This window comes from Pygocentrus nattereri, chromosome 22 (genome assembly GCF_015220715.1).
Source record: "Pygocentrus nattereri isolate fPygNat1 chromosome 22, fPygNat1.pri, whole genome shotgun sequence".
In the NCBI taxonomy this organism is placed as follows: Eukaryota; Metazoa; Chordata; class Actinopteri; order Characiformes; family Serrasalmidae; genus Pygocentrus; species Pygocentrus nattereri.
In genome coordinates, this window is record NC_051232.1 from 15,395,575 (window position 1) to 15,418,821 (window position 23,247).

A 23,247-nucleotide genomic window follows, 5' to 3' on the forward strand; every position below is an offset into this window, starting at 1 on the left:
AAAGGCAAACACATATAAGCCAGAGTTGAAGAAGATTTGCTTTGTCATTGTCGACAGTAAGTGTCAAAGATATAAATAAAAAAAATTCCACGCCCCCTGTGGCCATATATTTTAGGATTGTTTTGGTGGTGGTGTTTTCTTCTGTGTACACTTCAGCTGTCTGATTTTAATTGATATAGTCTTCATTGGGGTAAATGTGTTCATGAACAGCATTCACATGCTTTTGAAGGAAGTGTTGCATTGGTTTTTAGGTTTATGTTAACCTGTATTCTTCTTAATGTGTGAAACAATAGTGTATTGAAATATGCAGAATAATAAGCAATAGGCCATAACATCATATCATGCCATAGCGGCATAACAGCATGTTTGGACAATGTATTGCTTATCAATATGCCCTTCGTCTTTATGCAGCTAGCTAGATAGTTGACTCAGTAAACACTAACGAGTAAATTATGAATAATTTAACTTTATATTAAGTTGTCATACCTAATAGAAATATTCCATTTGAGAGGATTGTTTTTATAAACACTTAGAAAACCTGATTTTAGTTTTTGGTAGACTACGCAGCTCTGTTGTGACAAAAACACTGTGACAAAAAAGCTGGACAGCCCTTATGTAACCTATTGTGATATCAAAGGTGCACCTGGAAAAATGGCCAATGAGTATGCATACACAGCCATATATTGATGTTTACAATGCTTGCACAGATCATTCATTCATATATTTATCTTTTCTTACATCTGTTTGGCAAACATTATGTAAGTGAAGTCATTGCCGTGATATGGACTGTTATGTTTTACAGAGGCAGAACTAAGTGGGTCCCACATTGCTTGCATTGACCTCAATATTCTGGATGTCCTCCAAGTGTCTGGACTCGAGGAACGAGAGAAGTTGCTGTCTGCCATCTACAAAGAGCTTCACCCACCCAATCCCACCACTCAGAAACTTGACTCCCTTCTAGGTAATACAAACCATTACTATAACCAAGCAGTAAATAGTGTATGACTTTCATTTTATTACATATGTGCAATTTCCTTTTTTGCCTACATTTAAAAGTAAAGGTTCCTGAGGGGTTCTTGGCTTGACTGAATGAAAAAACTCTAAATGACATAGAAGCCTTGCATTAAGCAGCAAGTTCTTTTGTTGTGGATTTTTTTTTCTTCAAACTACATGACATTAAAAAATCTTTTGTGATCATACATCACATAATGCATGATCTCCATGTTACAAGTCTACTCCAATTATCTCTTTATAGTAATTACTGTTAGCAAATTAGCTAGGCTGATGTTTGTTAACTTCAAACTTTTAAGTGCTTTATAGACAAATAATAGTTTAGTACTTTGTCATTGCTTTGTCTAGTGTTTGTCTAGTTTTGTCTCTAAAGACCCTTTCAAGAAAACTTTGTGGCACCAACTGAAAATCTATAAAGAACAGTCCATTGAAGGATTCTGTCTTTTGCTCAATCCATCTCCTGGAGATTTACCACCCTGGAGAGTTCAGATCCAGCACACCTGGATCTAATAGTCAGATGCCCCTATAGGCCCTTATTACCTGGATCATGTGTGATAGATTAGAGTTGGAGCTAAACTTTGCAGGGAGGTAGATCCAGGATCAGGATTTGACATCCCTACTCTATTGAATCTATGCCATCACCCCAAATAAGCTATTTTGTTGCCACTTGCCTCCTTTATTTTTAATAGTATATTAATGTTGTCATTTGCTAACTGGATTAGACTGAAGATATACACAAGACTCAGATTTTGCTATTCTTATGCTGCTTTTTTCCCAATAGAAACATTTGGTCCAAACAACATTGAAAAATTTACTGCTGCTTTAATGTCCATGACCAAGTCAAAGTCCTCACCACAGATCAACTGTGTCACCATGAACCAACATTCACATAAATTCAGGTGCGACTCAAGCCGCAGCAGTCAAAATATTTCAAATTTATGTTTAGCTCATCATTTTTACAAACATTATTATACCCTGTTATACATGATGCTATATTTTATTCTCACAGACACAAAGAGAAAAATCATCTTGTGGAAGTCACGATTAATGGTAACATTAATAATGTTGACATTTTCCTCATTTATCATAGACAACCACCACAAATAGAGATTTCATAACAACGCTATGAAATCTCTTTTGTTGAACTTGCTAGTAGGGCAGTGATAAATTAGGAGTTTGATCAATTATTTCACAATAACCACATGCTTTTCTAAGCATATCATTCATATCACCTTAAAAAATCTCACAAAGCACTGTCCAACTGGTCTTGTTTCATTAGATTTTTTGTGGCACAGTATGTGAAGTGAAAAGAGTCCAGATCACTAGATTCATAATTTTTTGATAGTATAAAAAAGAATTGTGTTGTCAAAATGTCTTGAGATATCATGATATTACAATCTCTCAGCTGTGCTTGCTAATAAATTAAATTAAGAAGTTATGAAATGTCACTATTACACTTAATTTTTCTCTTCACACTTCATTTTTTTCAACAGTACATTTAATGTTTTCTAACAGAATTGTAACGCTGATAATCATAATACCTTGTCACTTTTTCTGTCTCACTAGCTTTCAACATGTTTTTTTTGACATATTTTATATAAGCTTTATTTGCTTGAAGTGTTTATTGCAGTAAAGTCTATCTTATGTTGTTTTAGCTTTAGAACAGATTGTTCATTTAAGGGCACCAAAAGATACCAGTGTTGGGAAAGTCATGGAATCCTGCTTGAGAATGTTGGGAATAAAAGAAGATAGGAAACATTTCAGCTTGAAAGGCAACAAAGGTATGGTCCTCAAAATTGTTGGGACAGCAAGGGTGCATAAAATACAAAACGTGTGTGCTTGAGTAAAATTATGTGTTATATTTCTGGTTGTATTTTCCAGTTATGGTAATCTAGAAAAATATTTGCTTTTAAATGAACATAAGTATCAAAACTGAAAGAGTTACTGCGGTTACTATGATGTATTTTTTTTTCAATTTTTCATGACTGAAGCTACACGGTTTCTCTAATAAAATTGTTTCTCAAAATAGTTTGTTTTATACACTGTATTCATGCAAACTTTCTTTCTCAAAAAAACTCAAGCACCCTAATAACCAATGGTTTCCACTAAGCTGGCAGTACTCTGCTTTTTCAAGCCTTTAATTAGTTAGGTTAGCTTAAGTCGAATATTTTTGCTTGTGTAATGTATTGATATCAGTTATACCTAGTCCTTTATAATAAATGTACTGTTGTGTATCATTGCAATTAAATTGTATAGATAAGACTAGGATCACCTGTTTCTGAGGACTTCAAATCCTTAACTCATACTTGCCCTTCTGTACCTAGTATTTATGGTGAAAGGCTGAACTTGGAAACCTGAACACAAAACACCATCATTGTGAAAATAACAAAGCATGTAAAAAGCATCCAAACTACACATTTAACATGAGAGTTTGCTCTGACACAAAACTACAATTTTTCAAGGAGAATTATATTTAAAAATCAATTAACTAAATTAACCTTACTAGCTTCACCTTACTCAAGTCTGGAAAGTGGTACCCAAAAATGAAATCACTCTCTTGTTGCTTTTAATCAGTAAATAATTTCTTTTCATATCTCACTATTCTAAAGGCAGTTCAGAAGAGTTCTCCATGATCCAGCAGATTGGCAGCTTGCTGGGTTCAGAGACCAGGCTACTGGAGCTTGAATTGTGTAAAAAGGTGACCTTACCTGATTTATCATTTCTTTCTTGATGATAAAATCCAGCAACATCATTTCCATCATGTGCATCACTAATGTTTTGGTTTGAAACAGTCATTTCTGCTACAAGCAAGGCATCAATAGAGAGTCAACAACAACGGGTATTGTCCATCATGAGGTTTGAAGCACCTTACCCTGTATTAAGCTTTAATATCATTCAAAATGAAATCCAGCAAAGCATTCTAACGGTCAAAAACCACCATGGCTTAAAGGAACATATTGCACTTTGAAAATAAACTGATTTTGTGATTACTACCTACGACTGACTTGGATATGTAGGACGCCCTTAGCTTGCAGTGTCATTGATCACATGCAAAAAGGGAAGATGTCTGTCTATTTACCAGTCTACTCAGGGTGAAGAATTGTGTTAACTTTTTTCCTCTAATTGCTTCAAGCAAATCAATGCTTGTCCTCTGATTTTACATCTTCCAATACAGTTTCTCCCAGAGAAACCAAGCGATGCTCCAGAATCCCCTGAATGCAGCATATTAAGTGTACTTGAAGACAACATCCAAAATATGAATCAGCAAAGCAAAGATGGGAAGATTCAAGAGCTAAATCAACAAGTGGACTCGCTCAAAAATGTCATCCTACAAGTATGCCATTCAATTTTCACTATTTTCTTCTCTTTGAAGAAGAGAGACAAATAAGGTATTGGGGTTTAGTTACTCTTTTAAAAGAGGAAACCCACATAATCTCACTAAAATGTACATATTTGTAGTTATACATTTCTTGTTATAAGTTTTTTTTCTATTACAAATTGCATGTATATGAGGTAAAAGTGTATATGAAGTAAAAGCTGGCTTAAGTTTTATTCAATCTGGTGTGGGAAGTGAATGTACACCACTGTTGTCCTTGAACGAGTGTCTTTGGTGGGCTCAGCATAGGATGATATTGTTGGGCCTATTTTATTGCTAAGTAAATTGATTGATCAACATAATTGGTTGTATAATTTTGTCTGTGTATTGGTTTGTTTTCTCTCAGTGCTAGTTTATGACACACATGTGCAAATGTTCAGCTTTGTAATTAAGTCACTATTTAATCTGCATAAAAGTTGTTCTTTCTGCATGCATTTGATTCTCAGGTCCAAGAGCTTCACCAGGGTCTGGTGGCATTTTGCTCTGAGCTGAAGACCTTTGACGGACAGCTAGACGCTGAAATGCTGGACAGCCTGGAGCTAAAGAGACGTCTAAGTCAAACCCAGGATCAACTGCAGGAAAAGAGACAGAGTGTTCAGACACTGAGACTCAACCTTAATACTGCACCAGGGCAGAAAAACAAGTAGGTGTACCTTTTAGAATGTGCTGTTATCATAGTGAATTGGGCTAAGTAAATAAAATAGTTTCCCCTACAGTAATACTAGTGAGAAAGTAGAAATCCATTTCAGTCACACCCATGAATGTATTCAGTCCATGATGCATTTTCACAAGGCAGTATTCAGACTACTTTTACAGGTTTAGAAGAATCACTTTAGATTACCTCTCTGCTAAATAAACAAAAAATATTTAATTTTTTTTTTTTTACATTCAGCCCTCAAGCAATGTTTAAGCATACCATCTGTGTGTTGTCACTGTTAAATAAATCATATATCTTTATTTTTTGTCATGGAATGTCAATGACAAAGGAACCAGAAATGTTCCATGATCACTTGGAATACAGCATTTTTACATTAAAAATGCTTTATTTTTAGCTGTAAAGTTACCAATTTGGAAATGCTGTTTTTTTCTTCAACAGTAACAGTATGCAAGGAGCAGGTGTCTACAAACTTTAGAACATACAATGTATTTTATATTACTTGAGTAATCTGGTCTTTCACACAGCCCAATTATGTTAATGAGTAGACAATTAATGCATGATCTGTTAACATATTCTGTCCAGACGTATTACTGTCAATTGGTTACTTGTTAACAGTGTGGCTTTGGCCAAAGTAATACTGAAAAATGATGGTACTGCACAGCTGTAAATGAAGTTATTCGTTTAGTGTATTTGATCAAAGTGCATTATTAAATAAAATTAGAGTATATTTAGTATTATTGTTAATAATATTATTATTATTAGCATTATCACAAATGTATTCCTGAAGTATTCGTCTCACCTCTGTGTGTGTGTGTGTGTGTGTGTGTGTGTGTGTGTGTGTGTGTGTGTGTGTGTGTGTGTGCATGCAACTTTAGCTTCGTGCTGAATGTTAGATTTAACTGTGAACTCTCAAAAAGTCTTTTATTACAGAACATGCCTGAGAACATAGAAGTGAAAATTACTTTGGTCTATGAGATGATGTAGAAGTAAAGAAAAGGTAGAAGCTGAAAGGGATTTGGAACAAAGGATTCAGTATGAGGCTCCACAAGAAATTTCCTGCATTGTCTCAACATCACTGTTTGTGATTCATTCTGGCGTTTCTTAAAACCACAGGTTCTAGGCAAGCATTTATAAAAGGACGGAAAAAATGACAGTCATGCATCATGTACAGCCTCTCTTTATTATCTGATCAGCCACATAGGTTTAAGTCACAATGTTGAAGGCTTCAAGGCAACTCTGTAAACATGAACCCATCATCATCATCATCATCGTTAACCGCTCAGTCCAGATAGGGTCGCAGTATCAGGTGAGAGATCAGAGAATCCCAGATGACCCTGTCCCCTACAACTTCCTCCAGCTCATTCCCAGGGACCCCAAGCCACTCCCAGGCCAAATTGGAGATATAATCCCTCCAGTGTGGCCTAGGACGACCCCGGGGTCTTGTCCCATCCAGAGGGCATCCGGATCAGATGCCCGAACCAACTCAGCTGGCGCCTCTAAATGCGGAGGAGTAGCAGCTCTACTCTGAGCTCCTCCCGGATGACTGAGTTCCTCACTCTATTAAATAGAGCGTAGCCCGCCACCCTACAAAGAAAGCTAATTTCCGCCACTTGTATTAGCGATCTCGTTCTTTCTGTCATTACCCACAGCTCATGACCATAGGTGAGGGTTGGGATGTAGACCGACCAGTAAACAGAGAGCTTCGCCTTTTGGCTCAGCTCCCTCTTCACCACTACAGTCCAGTATAATGACCGCATTACTGCTGCCACCTGTCCCAACCTGCAGCCCATCTCATGATCCCTCTACCCATTACACGTGAACGAGACCCCAAGATACTTAAACTCCTCCACCTGGGGCAGGTCCTTTCCCCTTACCTGGAGTGGGCATGCCATCCTTTTCCGGACTAATATGAACTCTACTGAAGCAAACCTCTTCAACAATAACAAAACTAATGCCTCAACATTCCTCATAATTGTCATAGTCTTGGACAAATGAAGGCCTTTCTTTGTGCAGAATATTGCATTTTTGCAGCTTTAAAGACCATGTTCCAAACCGCTCAATGCTTTGATTTGAATTTCTTGAAGGTGCTTTACCTCATTATTACGTTCCTAGCCAAAAGACGCATGACTCATAATATCCTATATCATTTAAAAGATCTAAAATAACTTGACCAGGTTATAAGACCTTTATTTATAGAATTTAAATGCACTGCCTGTCATGTGTATTTGTGTTCCAGGCGAGCAGAGGTTAGGTTGCTTGAAAAGATGAGGATGAACTGTCAGGTGTTTCAAGATGAGATTGCACTGGTGCACCTCAATCGGCACGTGGCTTACTTACAGACAGCACTGGAGGAGGCTGAGGCTAAGGTTGAGTAAAACTAAGCAATCCTTTTTTTAATGTAAATCATATAACCACACACATCTCTTGAATTCTGTATTTTCTAGTGAATTCTATTCTATCACGGTTTTATAGTGAATTCTGTTGGTTTTCAAATTTTTTTGCATAATTAAATATTACCAAGCAAGATTACTTTACAGGGGTGGTTATAGAAACTGACATCTACACCAGTATCTACAAAATATCACCATTTTATTTACTTGCTCTAAAATGACCAGTGAATCTTCATGTTTCTTATGAATTTTTATGTGCAATGTTGATAATGGTAAAATAATGCTACACTCACTGGCCACTTTATTAGGTACAAATAACAAATTGAAAATTTGAACACAAATACAAATACAAATTGAACAAATTGCAGCCAAATCAGCCAATAAGCCAATCACATGGCTGCAACTCAATGCATTTAGGCATGTAGAGGTGATCAAGACAACTTGCTGAAGTGCAAACCGAGCATCAGAATGGGGAAGAAAAGTGATTTAAGCAACTTTGAACGTGGTGTGGTTGTTGGTGCCAGATGGGCTGGTCTGAGTATTTCAGAAACTGCTGATCTACTGGGATTTTCACGCACAACCATCTCTAGGGTTTACAGAGAATGGTCCAAAAAAGAAAATATCCAGTGAGCAGCAGTTATGTGGACGAAAATGCCTTGTTGGTGTGAGAGATCAGAGGAGAATGGGAGACTGGTTCGAGATGATAGAAAGGCAACAGTAACTCAAATAACCACTTGTTACAACTAAACAATGTTTCCAACACCTTGTTGAAAGTATGCCACGAAGAATTAAGGCAGTTTTGAAGGCAAATGGGGGTCCAACCTTTTACTAGCAAGGTGTACCTAATAAAGTGGCCGGTGAGTGTATATCTGGGGGGAAGTTTGGTCTCTCTTTATTTGGATAGTCCACTATAGTCCCCTATAGGTTATCTACAGATGTTCATATTATTAACAAACTATCCGTTGAAACTAAACGTGGTGGGGTAGGGTTAGGATTTGGAACAGGGTTAGGGCTAGGACGAGGGTGAGGGTTGGGTTTAGGTTTTGGGTTGAGGTAAAGGTTTGGGTTAGGTTTAGAACCAGTGTTACAGTTAAAGAAAATTTTGGTTAATTTAGTAGATATTTAATTTAATGTAAGTTGAAAGTAAATTAAGTATCTACAAAGCATCTAAAGTGAACTATCCAAATAAAGTGTTACCGAAAAGTTTTCTTTGGGTACTTTTTAGCCTTATAACACTAATGGTGACGTGTATAAAATAAATCACATACACACGTAGACAAAATTGTTGGTACCATTAAAGAAAGAAAAATCCACAATGGTGCTGGAGCTGGAGCAGTTTTATCAGGAGGAACGGGCCAAAATACCTGTGGACAGGTGCGGAGGTCTCATTGAGAGTTATAAAAATCGCCTGATTGCAGTGTTTGCCTTAAAAGGTTGTGCAACAAAATATTAAGTTATAGGTACCATCATTTTTGTCCAGGGCAGTTTCATTAGTTTGTTTTTAAAAATGATTCTGTTAAACCACAATTCAAAAGCATGTCTGATTAGTTTATTTTGAGTAAATTTGTATTTATTGTTACTTTTATCAGTTTCAAGTTATTTCAGTGACCATTATGGGTCTTTCTTTCTTTAAAGGAAGGGTACAGACAATTTTTTCCACCTGTGTAGCTATGCGATCTCCATAGACAAACACTGGCAGCAGACTGAATCACACCCTTGTAGTGTGCCACTTGTGCCAGTCAGTTTTTGAAATTTCTGCTAGATCTGCAGTATCTCCCAGAGTATATCCCCATAAGCTCCCAGAGCAGAGCCACCAAGTGCTAAAGTTGAATAGCATGTTAAAATTGCCTTTCCTCTGTTGCATCACTTACTACAGAGTTCCAAACTGCCTCAGAAAATTATGTCATCACTGTGTCAAGAACTGTGCATTATAAGGAGCTTCATGATTTTTTCTCTGTGGCTGAGTTGCTGCACATAAGTCGAAGATCACAATGTGAATTGCCAGACATTAGCTTAAGTGTCGCCACTAGATACTGGAGCAGGGGAAACATGTCCTCTGGAGTGATTAGTCATACATCAGTATCTTGCAGTCTGATGAACAAATCTGAGTTTGGCAGATGTTAGCAGATTCCTAACCTACCAGAATACATAGTGCCAACAGTAAAGTTTGGTGGAGGAGGGATAATTGTCTGGGACTGCTTTTCAGAGTTTGGGATTGGCCCCTTAATTGCAATGAAAGGTAATGTTAAAACTGCAGCATACAAAGACATTTTAACCTATTACGTCAAACCTTGTGTCAGCAGTTTGGGGGAGGCCCTTTCCAGTTCAAGCATGACTGTGCCCCTGTGTATAAAGTGAAATCTGTAAAGAAAGGGTTTGACACTTTTGGTGTAAAAGAACTCCAATGGCTTTCACACAGCTTTGACTTCAACCCCATTGAATTCAATTGTTAAATTCATTCAGTGTAAGAGGACACCAGTGTCCAGCTTTTGCTGACCAATTCCCCCAGATTCTTTATGTAACATAGGCCAGTTGGTATTTATGGCCTGTGATCATAATAGCTACATTTATCCACAGTTAGTCTAGAATTCCCCTCCCATCGACCCACCACCAATGGGAGGGGCAGTAGGAGGGGTTCGGTGCGTTGTGCATCGGGCAGTGCCCGAAGGCGTGGGCCTTGGCGTTCTGATCCTCGGTTGCTGAAACTGGCTTTTGGAACTTGGAACGTTACCTCACTGGCGGGGAAGGAGCCTGAGTTGGTGCGCGAGGTTGAGAGATACCGGCTAGATATAGTCGGGCTCACCTCAACACACAGCTTGGGCTCTGGGTCCAATCTCCTTGAGAGGGGCTGGACTTTATTCTTTTCTGGAGTTGCCCATGGTGAGAGGCGGCGGGCAGGTGTGGGCTTTCTCATAGCCCCTGGACTCGATGCCTGTATGTTGGGGTTTTCTCCGGTGGACGAGAGGGTAGCTTCCCTACGCCTTCGGGTTGGGGAACGGGTCCTGACTGTTGTCTGTGCTTATGCACCGAACAGCAGTTCAGAGTACCCAGCCTTCTTAGAGTCCATGGGAAGGGTGCTTGAAAGTGCTCCTCCTGGAGACTCTATTGTCCTACTGGGGGACTTCAACGCTCACGTGGGCAATGACAGTGAGACCTGGAGGGGTGTGATTGGGAGGAATGGCCTCTCTGATCTGAACCCGAGTGGTGTTCAGTTTTTGGACTTCTGCGCAAACCACAGTTTGTCCATCACGAACACCATGTTTGAACACAAGGATGTCCATAAGTGCACATGGCACCAGGACACCCTAGGCCGCAGTTCAATGATTGACTTTGTAGTCGTGTCGTCGGACTTGTGGCCATGTGTTTTGGACACTCGTGTAAAGAGAGGAGCTGAGCTGTCAACTGATCACCACCTGGTGGTGAGTTGGATCAGGTGGTGGGGGAAGATGCCGGTCAGACCAGGCAAGCCCAAACGCATAATGAGGGTTTGCTGGGAACGTCTAGCAGAAGAACCTGTCAGAGTGATCTTCAACTCACACCTCCGTCAGAACTTTGACCAGATATCGGGGGAGGTGGGGGACATTGACTCAGAATGGGCCATGTTCCGTTCCTCCATTGCTGAAGCGGCTGACTGTAGCTGTGGCCGTAAGGTAGTTGGTGCCTGTCGGGGCGGTAATCCTCGAACTCGGTGGTGGACACCCCAGGTGAGAGATGCCGTCAAGCTGAAGAAGGAGTCCTACCGGGCATGGTTGGCCTGTGGGACACCAGAGGCAGCTGGCAGGTATCGACAGGCCAAGCGATCTGCGGCTTCAGTTGTCGCCAAGGCAAAAACCCGTGTATGGGAGGAGTATGGTGAGGCCTTGGAAACTGACTTTAAGTCAGCTCCGAAAAGATTCTGGCAAACCGTCAGGTGACTCAGAAGGGGAAAGCAGTGTGCCACTAGCACTGTATATAGTGGAGATGGTGTGCTGCTGACTTCGACTGAAGACGTCATTGGGCGGTGGAAGGAATACTTTGAGGACCTTCTCAATCCCACCGACACGTTCTCCAGTGAGGAGGCTGAGTCTGGGGACATGGGAATAGGCTAAAAGTCGCTAAGGTAGTTAAGAAGCTCCTTGGTGGCAAGGCTCCAGGGGTGGATGAGATCCGCCCTGAGTTCCTCAAGGCTCTGGATGTTGTGGGGCTGTCTTGGCTGACACGCCTTTTCAACATTGCGTGGACATCGGGGGCGGTGCCACTGGATTGGCAGACTGAGGTGGTGGTGCCTCTTTTTAAAAAAGGGGACCGGAGGGTGTGTTCCAACTACAGGGGAATCACACTCCTCAGCCTCCCTGGCAAGGTCTATGCAGGGGTACTGGAGAAGAGAGTCCGGCTTATAGTCGAACCTCAGATCCAGGAGGAACAGTGCGGGTTCCGCCCTGGTCGTGGAACACTGGACCAACTCTTCACCCTCTCCAGGATTCTGGAGGGTTCATGGGAGTTTGCCCAACCAGTCCACATGTGCTTTGTGGATCTGGAGAAGGCATTCGACTGTGTTCCCCGGGGTATTCTGTGGGAGGTGCTTCGGGAGTACGGGATACATGGCTCTTTGCTACGAGCCATTCAGGCCCTGTACAAACAAAGCTGGAGTTTGGTTCGCATAGCCGGCAGTAAGTCAGACTCGTTCCCAATGAGAGTTGGACTCCGTCAGGGCTGCCCTTTGTCACCGATTCTATTCATAATTTTTATGGATAGAATTTCTAGGCGCAGTCAAGGGATGGAGGGTGTCCGGTTTGGTGACCTCAGGGTCACATCGCTGCTGTTTGCAGATGATGTGGTCCTATTCGGGACATCAGGCCGCGAACTTCAGCTTTCGCTGGATCGGTTTGCAGCCAAGTGTGAAGCAGCTGGGATGAGAATCAGTACCTCTAAATCCGAGACCATGGTTCTCAGGCGGAAAAGGGTGGAGAGCCCTCTCTGGGTCGGGGATAGGCTCTTGCCTCAAGTATCTCGGGGTCTTGTTCACGAGTGATGGTACAAGGGAGCGGGAGATTGACAGGCGGATTGGTGCTGGGTCAGCAGTGATGCGGGCTCTTTACCGGTCTGTTGTGGTAAAGAAAGAGCTGAGCCATAAGGCAAGGCTCTCGATTTACCGGTCGTTCTACGTTCCCACCCTCACCTATGGTCATGAGCTTTGGGTAATGACCGAAAGAATAAGATCGCAAATACAAGCGGCCGAAATGAGTTTCCTCCGCAGGGTGTCTGGACTCTCCCTTAGAGATAGGGTGAGAAGTTCAGTCATCCGGGAGGGACTCGGAGTAGAGCCGCTGCTTCTTCACGTCGAGAGGAGCCAGCTGAGGTGGTTCGAGCTAACTGGTTGGGATGCCTCCTGGACGCCTCCCTCGGGAGGTGTCACAGGCGAGTCCACCTGGGAGGAGACCCCGGGGAAGACCCAGGACACGCTGGCGCGACTATATCGCCCAGCTGGCCTGGGAGCGCCTCGGAATCCCCCTTGGAGAGCTGGCGGAAGTGGCTGGGGAAAGGGAGGTCTGGGCTTCATTGCTTAGGATGCTGCCCCCGCGACCCGAACCCCGGACAAGCGGAAGATAATGGATGGATGGATGGATGGATAGTCTAGAATTATTCAAATTACATTTATTTCTTTAGCATGATTACAGTAATTTGAGTCCAAGCCTCTTGGGAGAAAGCCATGCAGTAGCAAGGAAGAAACCTAAAGAGGAAACAAGACTCAAATAGGGAGCCTATTCTTCTCTGGTCTACACTGGCTAGCAAAACAGTGACAATGTGAGTTTTATGTATAAAAGAGAATTATGTATAAAAAACCTGAGTAAGCCTATTCATTAGCAGAAGCATTTAGATGTTAGAAGCTGAATGTTCTCTAAAAAAGAATAAGAAAGCAAATCAAATCTGGTGCACTTGTAATAATCATTGCAATAATAGTGTTATACACTCACCGGCCACTTTATTAGGTACACCTTGCTAGTAAAAGGTTGGACCCCCTTTTGCCTTCAGAACTGCTTTGATTCTTCATGGCATACTTTCAAAAAGCTGTTGGAAACATTATTCAGAGATTTTGGATGGTTATTTGAGTTACTGTTGCCTTTCTATCATCTCAAACCAGTCTGCCCATTCTCCTCTGACCTCTCACATCAACAAGGCATTTTTGTCCACACAACTGCCGCTCACTGGATATTTTCTGAGTGTGTACTTAATATGCTACATTATACAGTGGGGTCCAAAAGTCTGAGACAACTAAGGCTGCAATGATAATTCGACTTAGTCAACTAAAAAAACACTGCGTCGCTTGGGGCGTCGTCTTAGCGTCAAGGCAAGCGTCAAGAGAGGAGAGTGTTTACACAGTTTTCTGTGTAACTCTAACAGTTTAAGCAGGTAGTTCTCTGTGAACGCAGAGTGAAGCTGAACAAAAGCTTACTGTTGAAATGAAGCGTTTACATGATGTCATTCAAATTGAACTGTTTCTAGAGAAGATCACCTCAAACATTCGCCACTTTCCCATCTGCTCCATCAGAGTGCGCTTCCTCTGCAGCAGTGAGTATCTGCTCTCAGAGGAGAGCGAGACTCTTACAGGTGCATGGACAGAGGTGGACTTTCCTCTGTTTCAGTAAAGACCTGATTGTAAAATTGATTTTCAACAGAGTTTAGACAGACAGCAGAATGAACAGAGCACAGACTGTGCTGGTTACATTTAAAATTTAAATTTAGATAGATTTTTTTTTACTTGGTTAAAGAAAAACTGATTTAGTTTGTTATATTTTATTGCTGCGACTTTGCACATTCTTGGTTATAAAGTTAGCAGGAAAGTTTATTAAAAGTGAATTCTTGTGTTATTCATCTTTATTTTCTTGATTCTAAGTTAGCAAGTGCATAAAACAACATCCACATAAATTTAAAAGCTAACAGCTACATAAACGTATTTTGGTAATGTACTGATTCATAATCTGAATAATCGATTATTTGTTTCAGTAATTGATCAATTATCCGACTGTCAAAATATTTGTTTGTTGCAGCCCTAGACTAGACAAAATGCTTCTGTTTTACATTCCTTGCTAAATGAATGGAAGGATGCTTATTGCAAAACCTGGTATCAGCATAAAAATCTGAATGAAAACAGTCTTTGAAATTTTAACCTAAATTTCAGAACTTTTTAGTATTTGTCTTTCTTTCCTTTAATGCCAGAATTCAGTTGAGCTGGCATGAATTCCATAAGTTTGTGCAAATGCCTCTTATCTATAAATGGAATTCTGTTATCTGAACACAGTCCTCAATAAAATCTGACATTTGTTTTCTTCAAAGGCCTCAACATGGCCAGTGACCTAGTAATAGTGCAGAATCGTGAATATTTCTATATTTTACAGTTTTCTTTTGTTTTTCTTTGTTTAAAATGTTTAAAAATTTTGTAAATGTTCTGTTGTTTCTTTTCAAGTTTTATTTAAAAAAAAAAAAAATATATATATATATATATATATATATATATATATTCAATGTGGTCAAAGGACATTTGGACCCCACCGAATGTTTATATTCATTGTTTCCATGCATGGTCATTAAAATTGACAATGCCACTGAGTACTTTTTTATTTAGTGTTAGCCAGATGGCCCCTAACAGCGTAGTGAGCACAATGCAACCCCTTTTACAAAAGCAAAAGTGTCACAAAAACCTGCAGTAGTCGAAACCCTCTTGAGTGTAAAGCTATCTGCATTGTGTTTCCTAAACCTCCTCTCCCACCCCCTCCCGCTTGTTTCTTTCATCCATTTGGCGGAGGCCTAATGAGGTGCCATGAAAGGACACACGCAGGCTGAGCTTTGAAAAAAAAGAAAAGAAAAAAAAAGAAAAAAAAAGTTGTCACGTTGCTGCCCTCAGGTCATGGCATTCAGGTGCTGAGCTGGTGGGAAAAAGGCAGTGGTGCTAATGTTTATCATATGACCTAATCAGAGTCAAAGGCATGGGTCAGGGCACGAAGCAGTCTGGGAACTACTTCAGTTTGGCCCTAATAAGGAGCAGACTGCTGTTTATTTGTCTGAGATTATCCATCAATAAGGAAATATTTCATCATTCGCTGTAATCTTTGGGATCTGTTGTGACTGTAGCAGAGCGTCAAGGAAGAACAAGGGAAAAGAAAGCAGGAGAGAAGTCTGTGGTATTTGTTCAGGCAAGCATACAAAAGTTTGTATGCAAGAGTTTGAACACCAGCAGTCAAAATACATGTTACATGTTGATTTTCTTAGTGAAAATGAGCACATCCTGTACAGGGAATGCACTTATATCTGTTTTCTTTCTGAATTCCTGATCATATGCTGAATTTAGCATGCTGGGAAAATTAATACTAGCATGCAGGTAAACACTAATTGTGCATAACAGATGCAAAAATGTGTTCTATGTAGCGGATGTGTTAACATATTTTCACTTAGAAAATCAACAAATAGATGGAATTCAATCAAAAATGCCCAAACAACTGTATGCCTAGTGTGCTGGGCCTCTTTTTGTGTTCTGTATACAAAAAAATATGTTCAAATAGCAGAAAGAAATGACAGCTATTGTCTCATTTAGAACTGCTAAAACATATCCTATTAAATTCTGTACTGTCCTCTTTTCTGCCAGTTTCTTGACAATAATAATAATAATAATAATAATAATAATAATAATAATACATTTCCCGTCAGGCCATGTAGGTAGCTGTGGTTGCAGGCACAGATTAGGTTTCCCTGTTCCTGTGGGAAAGGTGGTCATGATACTGCAATTGTGGTGGGCCAAGGGCTCCCAGCAGTCAGACTCACTTTGATTATTCCCTCTTTCCAGACTCCTGGTGGTCACCATGTTGCACAGTCTCAGTGGCTAACAGGCTCATAGCTATTAAAGCTTTTGGCTCAAACACAGATTTATAGTGGAGTACCCCCTCAAACCCATTATTATAACTGACAGCACACCACTTTTAACATTAGCATTGACCACACTTTGCTAACCAAGCCCCAGAAGCTTACTCTTGCGAAACACAATCCTAGGCTTGGCAAACACACAGTCTCCCATCATCAAGAAGCTTGTGAATTTCTATAGGTGTGCCCAAAGAGGGCTGCTTTTCAAAAGTTATAGTGCTTTATACAGCACAACATGACCCAGTATGATTTAAAGGGCCCATGAAAAAACTATTTCGATTCAGTATGTAAACATTATACATTTTTCAGAACTTATTTTTCTCTTACAGTCCATATAATCAATTCACCACTCTTGAATAGAGATATGAATTAGGTGTTTTTAACTTATAAAAGGGGTGTCTGTTGCTAAGAGAGAATCCTACCTCTCCCCCAAACACAACAGAGCAGCAGTTCACAGTCTTTATTCAGTCACCCAAGATGTAGTATTTATTTTTATAGGCCAATCAGATCTAAGATAAATATACCAAAATGTGAGACAGTCGTTTTCGCATATTCAGATTACTTTCTTCAGTAGCTTTCTGAAATGTATGTCAGAAATATGTGCAGAAAACTTTGATTTCTTTGGGCTGTCATCACCGCTGTAAGAGCCAAGTGATTGTCTACAAATTATGTAATCAGTGGCGATCACTGGGGTCCAAGCACCACGCGTCTTATGGAGCTAGTAGAACTTAAAAACACTAAGTTGTTAGGATGTATTTGAAATGGCTGTGGGATCTCAAAACAAGATGTCTGCCAGATATTGTACACATTTACATTTTGACTTTGGTTTGGTGAGCCACAGATTTCTAACAAATTAAGTCAAAATACCTGGAAAATTACTTTGCACAGATACTGAACTAAATGAACTAAATAGCTACAGAGCAGTTACCCCTGTATTGTGATCTCGGAGTGCACCAAAATGTTATGTTAAAATTGTGTTCTAGGAACGATGACACCATATATGCTCAGTTCACTGGATTTGTGATGTTTCAAAACAAGTACATTTAAATACATCCACCTATTTAGTGCTGATAGTGAAGATCTCATGAGTCATTACACAGTTTTTTAGCCATTAGAGGTTGTTTTTCTATACTATTTAAGTGTAATCACACTTACATGACCAACTTCATAGAGAGTAACTTAATGCACACATCAGGATTGTAAGATTGTAAGTACTGATTTGCAATTTCACTTGATAAACCCCTCAGTCATGCATAGATAATGACTTTGATCATTTTCAAGAAGGCATATCCTCAGTTTTACAACATAGAATGCTTATTTAATGGATAATTGAGCTTTTGTTGCCTTTTATTTCCTGTACAGTGTAGTTGCTGTTTTGGTTTTCCCTGGTTCTCTATGATATATCTGTCTATGCATGTATTGTTTGTAGGAAAGCGCAGCAAAAAAGAAATCCACTTTGGCACAGCTTGTGTCTCCAGAGTGTCCTGCCATGCTGGTGGCCATTGAGGAGCGAGCAGGCCCAGACAGCCACTATAACTTCACTGCTCACTGGGTGGAAGGTAATGGACTGCAGGTGGTACATTCCGAGAGCAGTAACCTCTGCCTCAATGACAGGTAATTTACAACACACAATGCTATGAATATAGCCCATGTTTGGCTTAAGATTCAATAGTGCTTGCAAAATGATGACTAGTTCTGGCAAGCCATTGTATATGATTTGAAAGTATGTACAGGTTCAGAGTTAATACCTGATTCCACAATTTTGTATTGGGGCATGAAATCTAATATTGCTTACAAGCAGTGGTGAACTATTAGAGCTAGGCTTTAAAAATGTCCCATAAATTTCAAAACATGAGGAAAAAAGCCACCTCAGTGGTAAATTGATTAGGCTGCCACTCGTATTCACAATCAGTGACTGTGTTAATCTCAGAGTGATGTTTTTTCACAAAATTTGTCCCACCCTTTGGAAATCAAAACATCATTGTTTAAATCTTATGTCACTTTCTAATTATACTGACAGGTAATCTCATTGTACAGAATTTCATTGTACAGTGTAACTGCCTGTTTCTGCTGTTCATATGACATAAACACTATTGAATCTCTTCTTCTCCTGAATTACTAACAAATAGAAAAGCTCACTTAGCTATACGTCCCTAGATACCACAGAGAAAAACTGTTCCTGATTGGCCAATTTTCTTTGTGTTTTAGGAATTTAATCCCTTGTTTCAATCATATACTTAACATTGAAACAAGAGTAGTGCTGTAATGTTCGCAGAATTTCAACATATAGAAGTTTTCCATATGCATTACTGCTTATATGGCCAGCATTAATCTTTCTTAACATTCACAAACAATTCCTTCAGAATTATTTTTTGTGAGTAAGAAATAATTAATGTTAAATTTCACCCAGTAATGAATTACAAATGTTTTGTACATAAAGTATATTAGAGAAAATAAATAAATAAATAAATAAAAGGCCCTTAAAAAAGTGAGCCTAATGGCAAGCTAGAGGTAATGCCTTGCATTGTTTCTAACAGCCATTCAGGCAACATTTTTCCACATCTTTTCATTGAGTCCTTCAATAAAGACTTTAACTTAAATCCTGCCTCTAATTTTTACTGGAGGAGCCTGTTAACCTGCTAGCTACCTTCTGACCTTGTGATTACAATAATGAGCGCCGAATGTAGTCTGATTACAGAGACCAGTTAAAGAGTGCGGCTTAACAGCAACCCAATTCTTCATCAGGTTGCATTTTGTAGGAACAGACTTCAATAAAACCAACACAAGTGGATAAGTATGTTCTTCAAGTATTATAGGTAGAATCTTACAACCATGTTTTTCTGCAGTGTAGTAAAGTGTGGCAATGTTAACTCACTCTTGATTTACAAACATAATTTGAATGTTCAGACATTTGATTCACTGAAACAAAAAGTCTGAAAGAAATTATTAAGTAAAATGAATCTTGGAGACGAGTAACCAGGCAAAGCCAGCACAGGTAAACAGTCCTCTTATAGCATGCCATGTAATTAGATGCTTGCTTGATTGCCTATGAGGGAAGAGGAAACTACACCCACACAGAAAATAAAGAAAAGGAAAGGGAGAGAACCAGGAAGGTGGGTACAACCTCACCGGTCACATTCCAAATAGAAACTTGTTGGCAATTAACTGCAGCCAAGGGTTTACCTTACCTTTAGCAGTTGCCAGAGATTCAGAATGTTTTCTTTTTTGAAGAACTGACACTCTAATTGGCTCTTCATCCCAAAGTTTCCAGCCTTTTGTACACTAAGGATCACAGAAGTTCCATCAGGCCTCCGGTTTTCACCCTGTTGCTATGGTAATCGGTAGGAGGCTGGGAGCATAACAAGAAAACAATGAAATGTAAAACTTGAATGGTGAAGTGAGTGGAGAGGCACAGATTAAACAAGAATATATATATATATATATATATATATATATATATATATATATATATATATATATATACATATACTCTCACAATAAGGGATTGGAAATTAATCACATGGATGATTTTGAAACTCACATGAGTCAGACATGTACTTTGATTCAAAGTTTATGAGACATGGCAAAGAGAAAGAGAGAGAGAGACCAAAAGTGGGAGGAGAAAGCATGTGTATCCACTGTCTAAAGGAAGTGGAATCTGTGTAAAAAAGCATTGGCAGCTACCTGGAACATGAAGAAGTATGCTCACTCAGTGAAAAAATATAAAAAGGGCTTAAAAGAGCTTTTTCTGTTGCTGGCAAAGTTTCAAATAAGCCTTTGAAAAGTACCAAATCAAATAGCACAAATCAAAGTCACTTTTAAGGTGGTACACAATATATTAGGGCTAAGGAAAAGTCTGTGATATAGTTATTGCAAGTAACTGTCCTGTGATGAAAAGTCCTGTGATGACACATACAGTAGTGTGAGACTGTTTCAGTACTGTGCAAGTGATTTTAGTAACATATTGTGGAGGCTTCTGGGAAGTAGATAATTAACAAATGAAACCTATAACCAACCTTTGAATTAAAATCAGTGATCTGTAGTGTATTCTCATGTGCTTTCAGACCACAGAAGGAATGACTAAAGGAATGTTGTGGCTAGCTAAAACGTTTTGCAAGAAAGTAAAGTATTGTTTTTTTTCCCTCACTCGCTTCAATGCATTACTGAGTACTTTTGGCTGAACTATCCATTTAACAAAACGCATAGTATAATTTGATATTTCCCACTTGTAAGTCATTGAAACAAGCAGAGAAATTATATTGAATACATATTGACATTCAGTGGAGACCACAATTGTGAATGCTACAGTTTAGAAAAACTTGTTATATTAATAATTTTTGATATTTTATATGCCATTTATAGCTTATAAATGCAAATTGACATCTATATACTATGTACCTGACAGCATTTTTAATTTTCTCAAGCATATTGTACAGTTATGTAAAGTTGTATAGTATTATATACAGTAAATTATATATTGTAATTATATGTTACAATCAAGTGTCAATTTGCTTCATGATTTAATCACCAATTTGAATATATTAGAAACTTCTTGCTAATTATTTGAAAGCTGTGAAACTGTGCAGGACTAACAAAGCAAATTAATTTTATACATTTATCTGTATAACTTTTGTATTGTTAAAAAGATTTGATTTCCAAACCGTTGAACAACATTGCATGTAAGAAGACATAAGAAGTGTTTTTATTATGATTTTAATTTTTTTTAAAGTTAGTTATGTGTACAGGTTTGTCACCATTTGCCATTAGCTGACATTAGAATGAAACATGTCAAAGGTGCTGACTTTAAGCTGTCGATACAGAATGTACATTCAGTGGCCTTTAGTTTTACCTTTACCTTTATTTTATTAGTCCTGGCTTGTATCTGCATTCATTGTCCATTTTATCAGGTCTGCTTATAATATAGGTGCACTTTGTGGGTTCTCTATGCAACCCACTAACATGTCACTAGCATATCACTGTGGTTGCATTGCTGAATGACCCACAACTCAAATAATACCTGCTCTCTGATGGTCCTAGGGGGATCCCGATCATTGAAGAACTGGGTAAAAGGGGGCTAACAAAGTGTGCAGAGAAACAGATGGACTACAGTCTATAACTGTAGAACTACAAAGTGCACCAATAATTAAATTAGATCTGAGAAAATAAAATAGAGCATAAGAGGATAAGTAATGAAGAATGTTCATTTGCCAGAGTGTTCATATTTGTGGAGGGTACATAATAAAGTAGCCAGTAAGTGTAAAGCAAATGCAATTCAATGTGTGATGTCTGAGTAAGCTCTGACATATGACTAAATAAGATCTGAGAAGATATAGCTACTAAGTCTCACTTCTGAGGAATACTGACTGTTTCTGTCTTCTTCAGACTGGTGGAGGTGAATGGGGTGAGTGTGGTGGGGAGCACTGAGGATGAGCTAGCTGCTCTCCTTCAAAGGCCATTTTCTCAGCTGGTCATCCTGCGCAAGCTAGACTTGCAGCCATCTCTGAAGCACCCTCAATGCCATCAGACCACAGCCATGAGGGGATCAGATGGATCAGCACCACAGTAAACATGGCATGCTACTGTCAGAAACACTCTTTATTGAGCCATATGCAGTCACACATTGCCAAAACGACTGTGGTTTTCATTGTTTATCTAATTTGGCTGATATTCCATATTTCAGTAAGATAATTATCTGATTAATTTTGTATGTCATTGAACCTGCCCTTAATTTTTTTTCCTAGCATCCGTCAGGTCCTTGCTTGGGTGTAATCATGCCACCCTATTCATTTTTTTAATTTTTAAAGACTGTGTTCTAGATAATAAGGGTTAGAGTTGCCTCTTTTGTGCTGGTGGTGCTATGTGTTGATGCTTTGACACTTGTACAAAGTGCTTTTAATTCAATATTAATTTAAAAGGATTTGGACCAATATCAAATCGATACCTTTTGTAAACATGCCTACTTACATCAGTCATGCAGTATATTATGCAAAATTACTTTACTTACTACTTTGTGGAAGAAATAGACTCATTACTCATTACCTTCTCTGTTACTCTCTGAAATACAGAAAAAATTCTACCAACCAGGAAGTACACAGTGACACCCAGTTGCGCTTTCAATACTTTTTTAAGTAATGAAACAAATGAACAAATGAAACATAATTGAAACAATTTAATAGTAGATAAATGCTCCAGAAATTCAGAGCTGCTTTCTGCTTAATTACTGTGTGGGCATGTTAGATCACATATTGATTGACAGTGGTATTTCCCTGGCAACATAAATAACCTGGCGCCAGTGGCAGTGGCAAGCAACGACAGCCACAATGTTAGAGATGAGAGATTTTCTATGTGCAGGGTTATGATGTTATCTATTGTGCCAGTTTTTGTGTCTTCTTCTTTTCCACACCTGGATACGTTGCCCTCCACAGGCATGGCATTCTTCAACAGAAACTAAATTGATAAGATCCGTCACACTAATGTTGGCTTGCAGCGTGGATGCTTTCATCAGTAACCAGATTAACACTAAAGATTTATTGCGATTTCCAATGCTTGTATGATGTATTTGTGCAATGTATGCTGGGTGTTGTAAGAACTCTTTACTCATTTTGTGCTACTTTGCTTATGTTGTCTGTTGTGACTTGCAATGTACATAAATGTTCTTTCCTCACAACCTTTTCGATCTCTTGTTTCTCTGACCATTTGCTAATTTGGCCATCAGCAATCTGGGCTTCAGTTGAGGTTTTACTGGATATTTTAAATCTCCTCCAGTTACCTTTGTGACCTCTGTTGTCCCTTTGCTGCAGCATGACAATTGTAGATGATGAAATACCCAGGTTCTTTGCTGTTTTACATTGAGAAATGTTATTTGCTCTTTCACAGGGTGGTGAGCCTCTCTGGGATACACTTTTTTATATGCAATCATG

The 23,247-nt window shown here is 39.2% G+C and overlaps 1 protein-coding gene across 1 annotated transcript in view; it reads left to right on the plus strand.

Moving 5' to 3' along the window:
* The window catches only part of LOC108441830, a 33,558-nt gene extending 10,311 nt beyond the window's left edge, over positions 1-23,247 (plus strand). The window contains exons 7-16 of the mRNA XM_017721556.2: positions 803-961; positions 1,793-1,910; positions 2,021-2,061; positions 2,667-2,792; positions 3,621-3,709; positions 4,187-4,345; positions 4,834-5,030; positions 7,282-7,411; positions 17,757-17,941; positions 21,710-23,247. Of these exons, the coding sequence (XP_017577045.2) occupies positions 803-961; positions 1,793-1,910; positions 2,021-2,061; positions 2,667-2,792; positions 3,621-3,709; positions 4,187-4,345; positions 4,834-5,030; positions 7,282-7,411; positions 17,757-17,941; positions 21,710-21,893 (1,388 nt within the window). The 3' untranslated portion in view covers positions 21,894-23,247. The remainder of the gene's footprint in view (positions 1-802; positions 962-1,792; positions 1,911-2,020; positions 2,062-2,666; positions 2,793-3,620; positions 3,710-4,186; positions 4,346-4,833; positions 5,031-7,281; positions 7,412-17,756; positions 17,942-21,709) is intronic.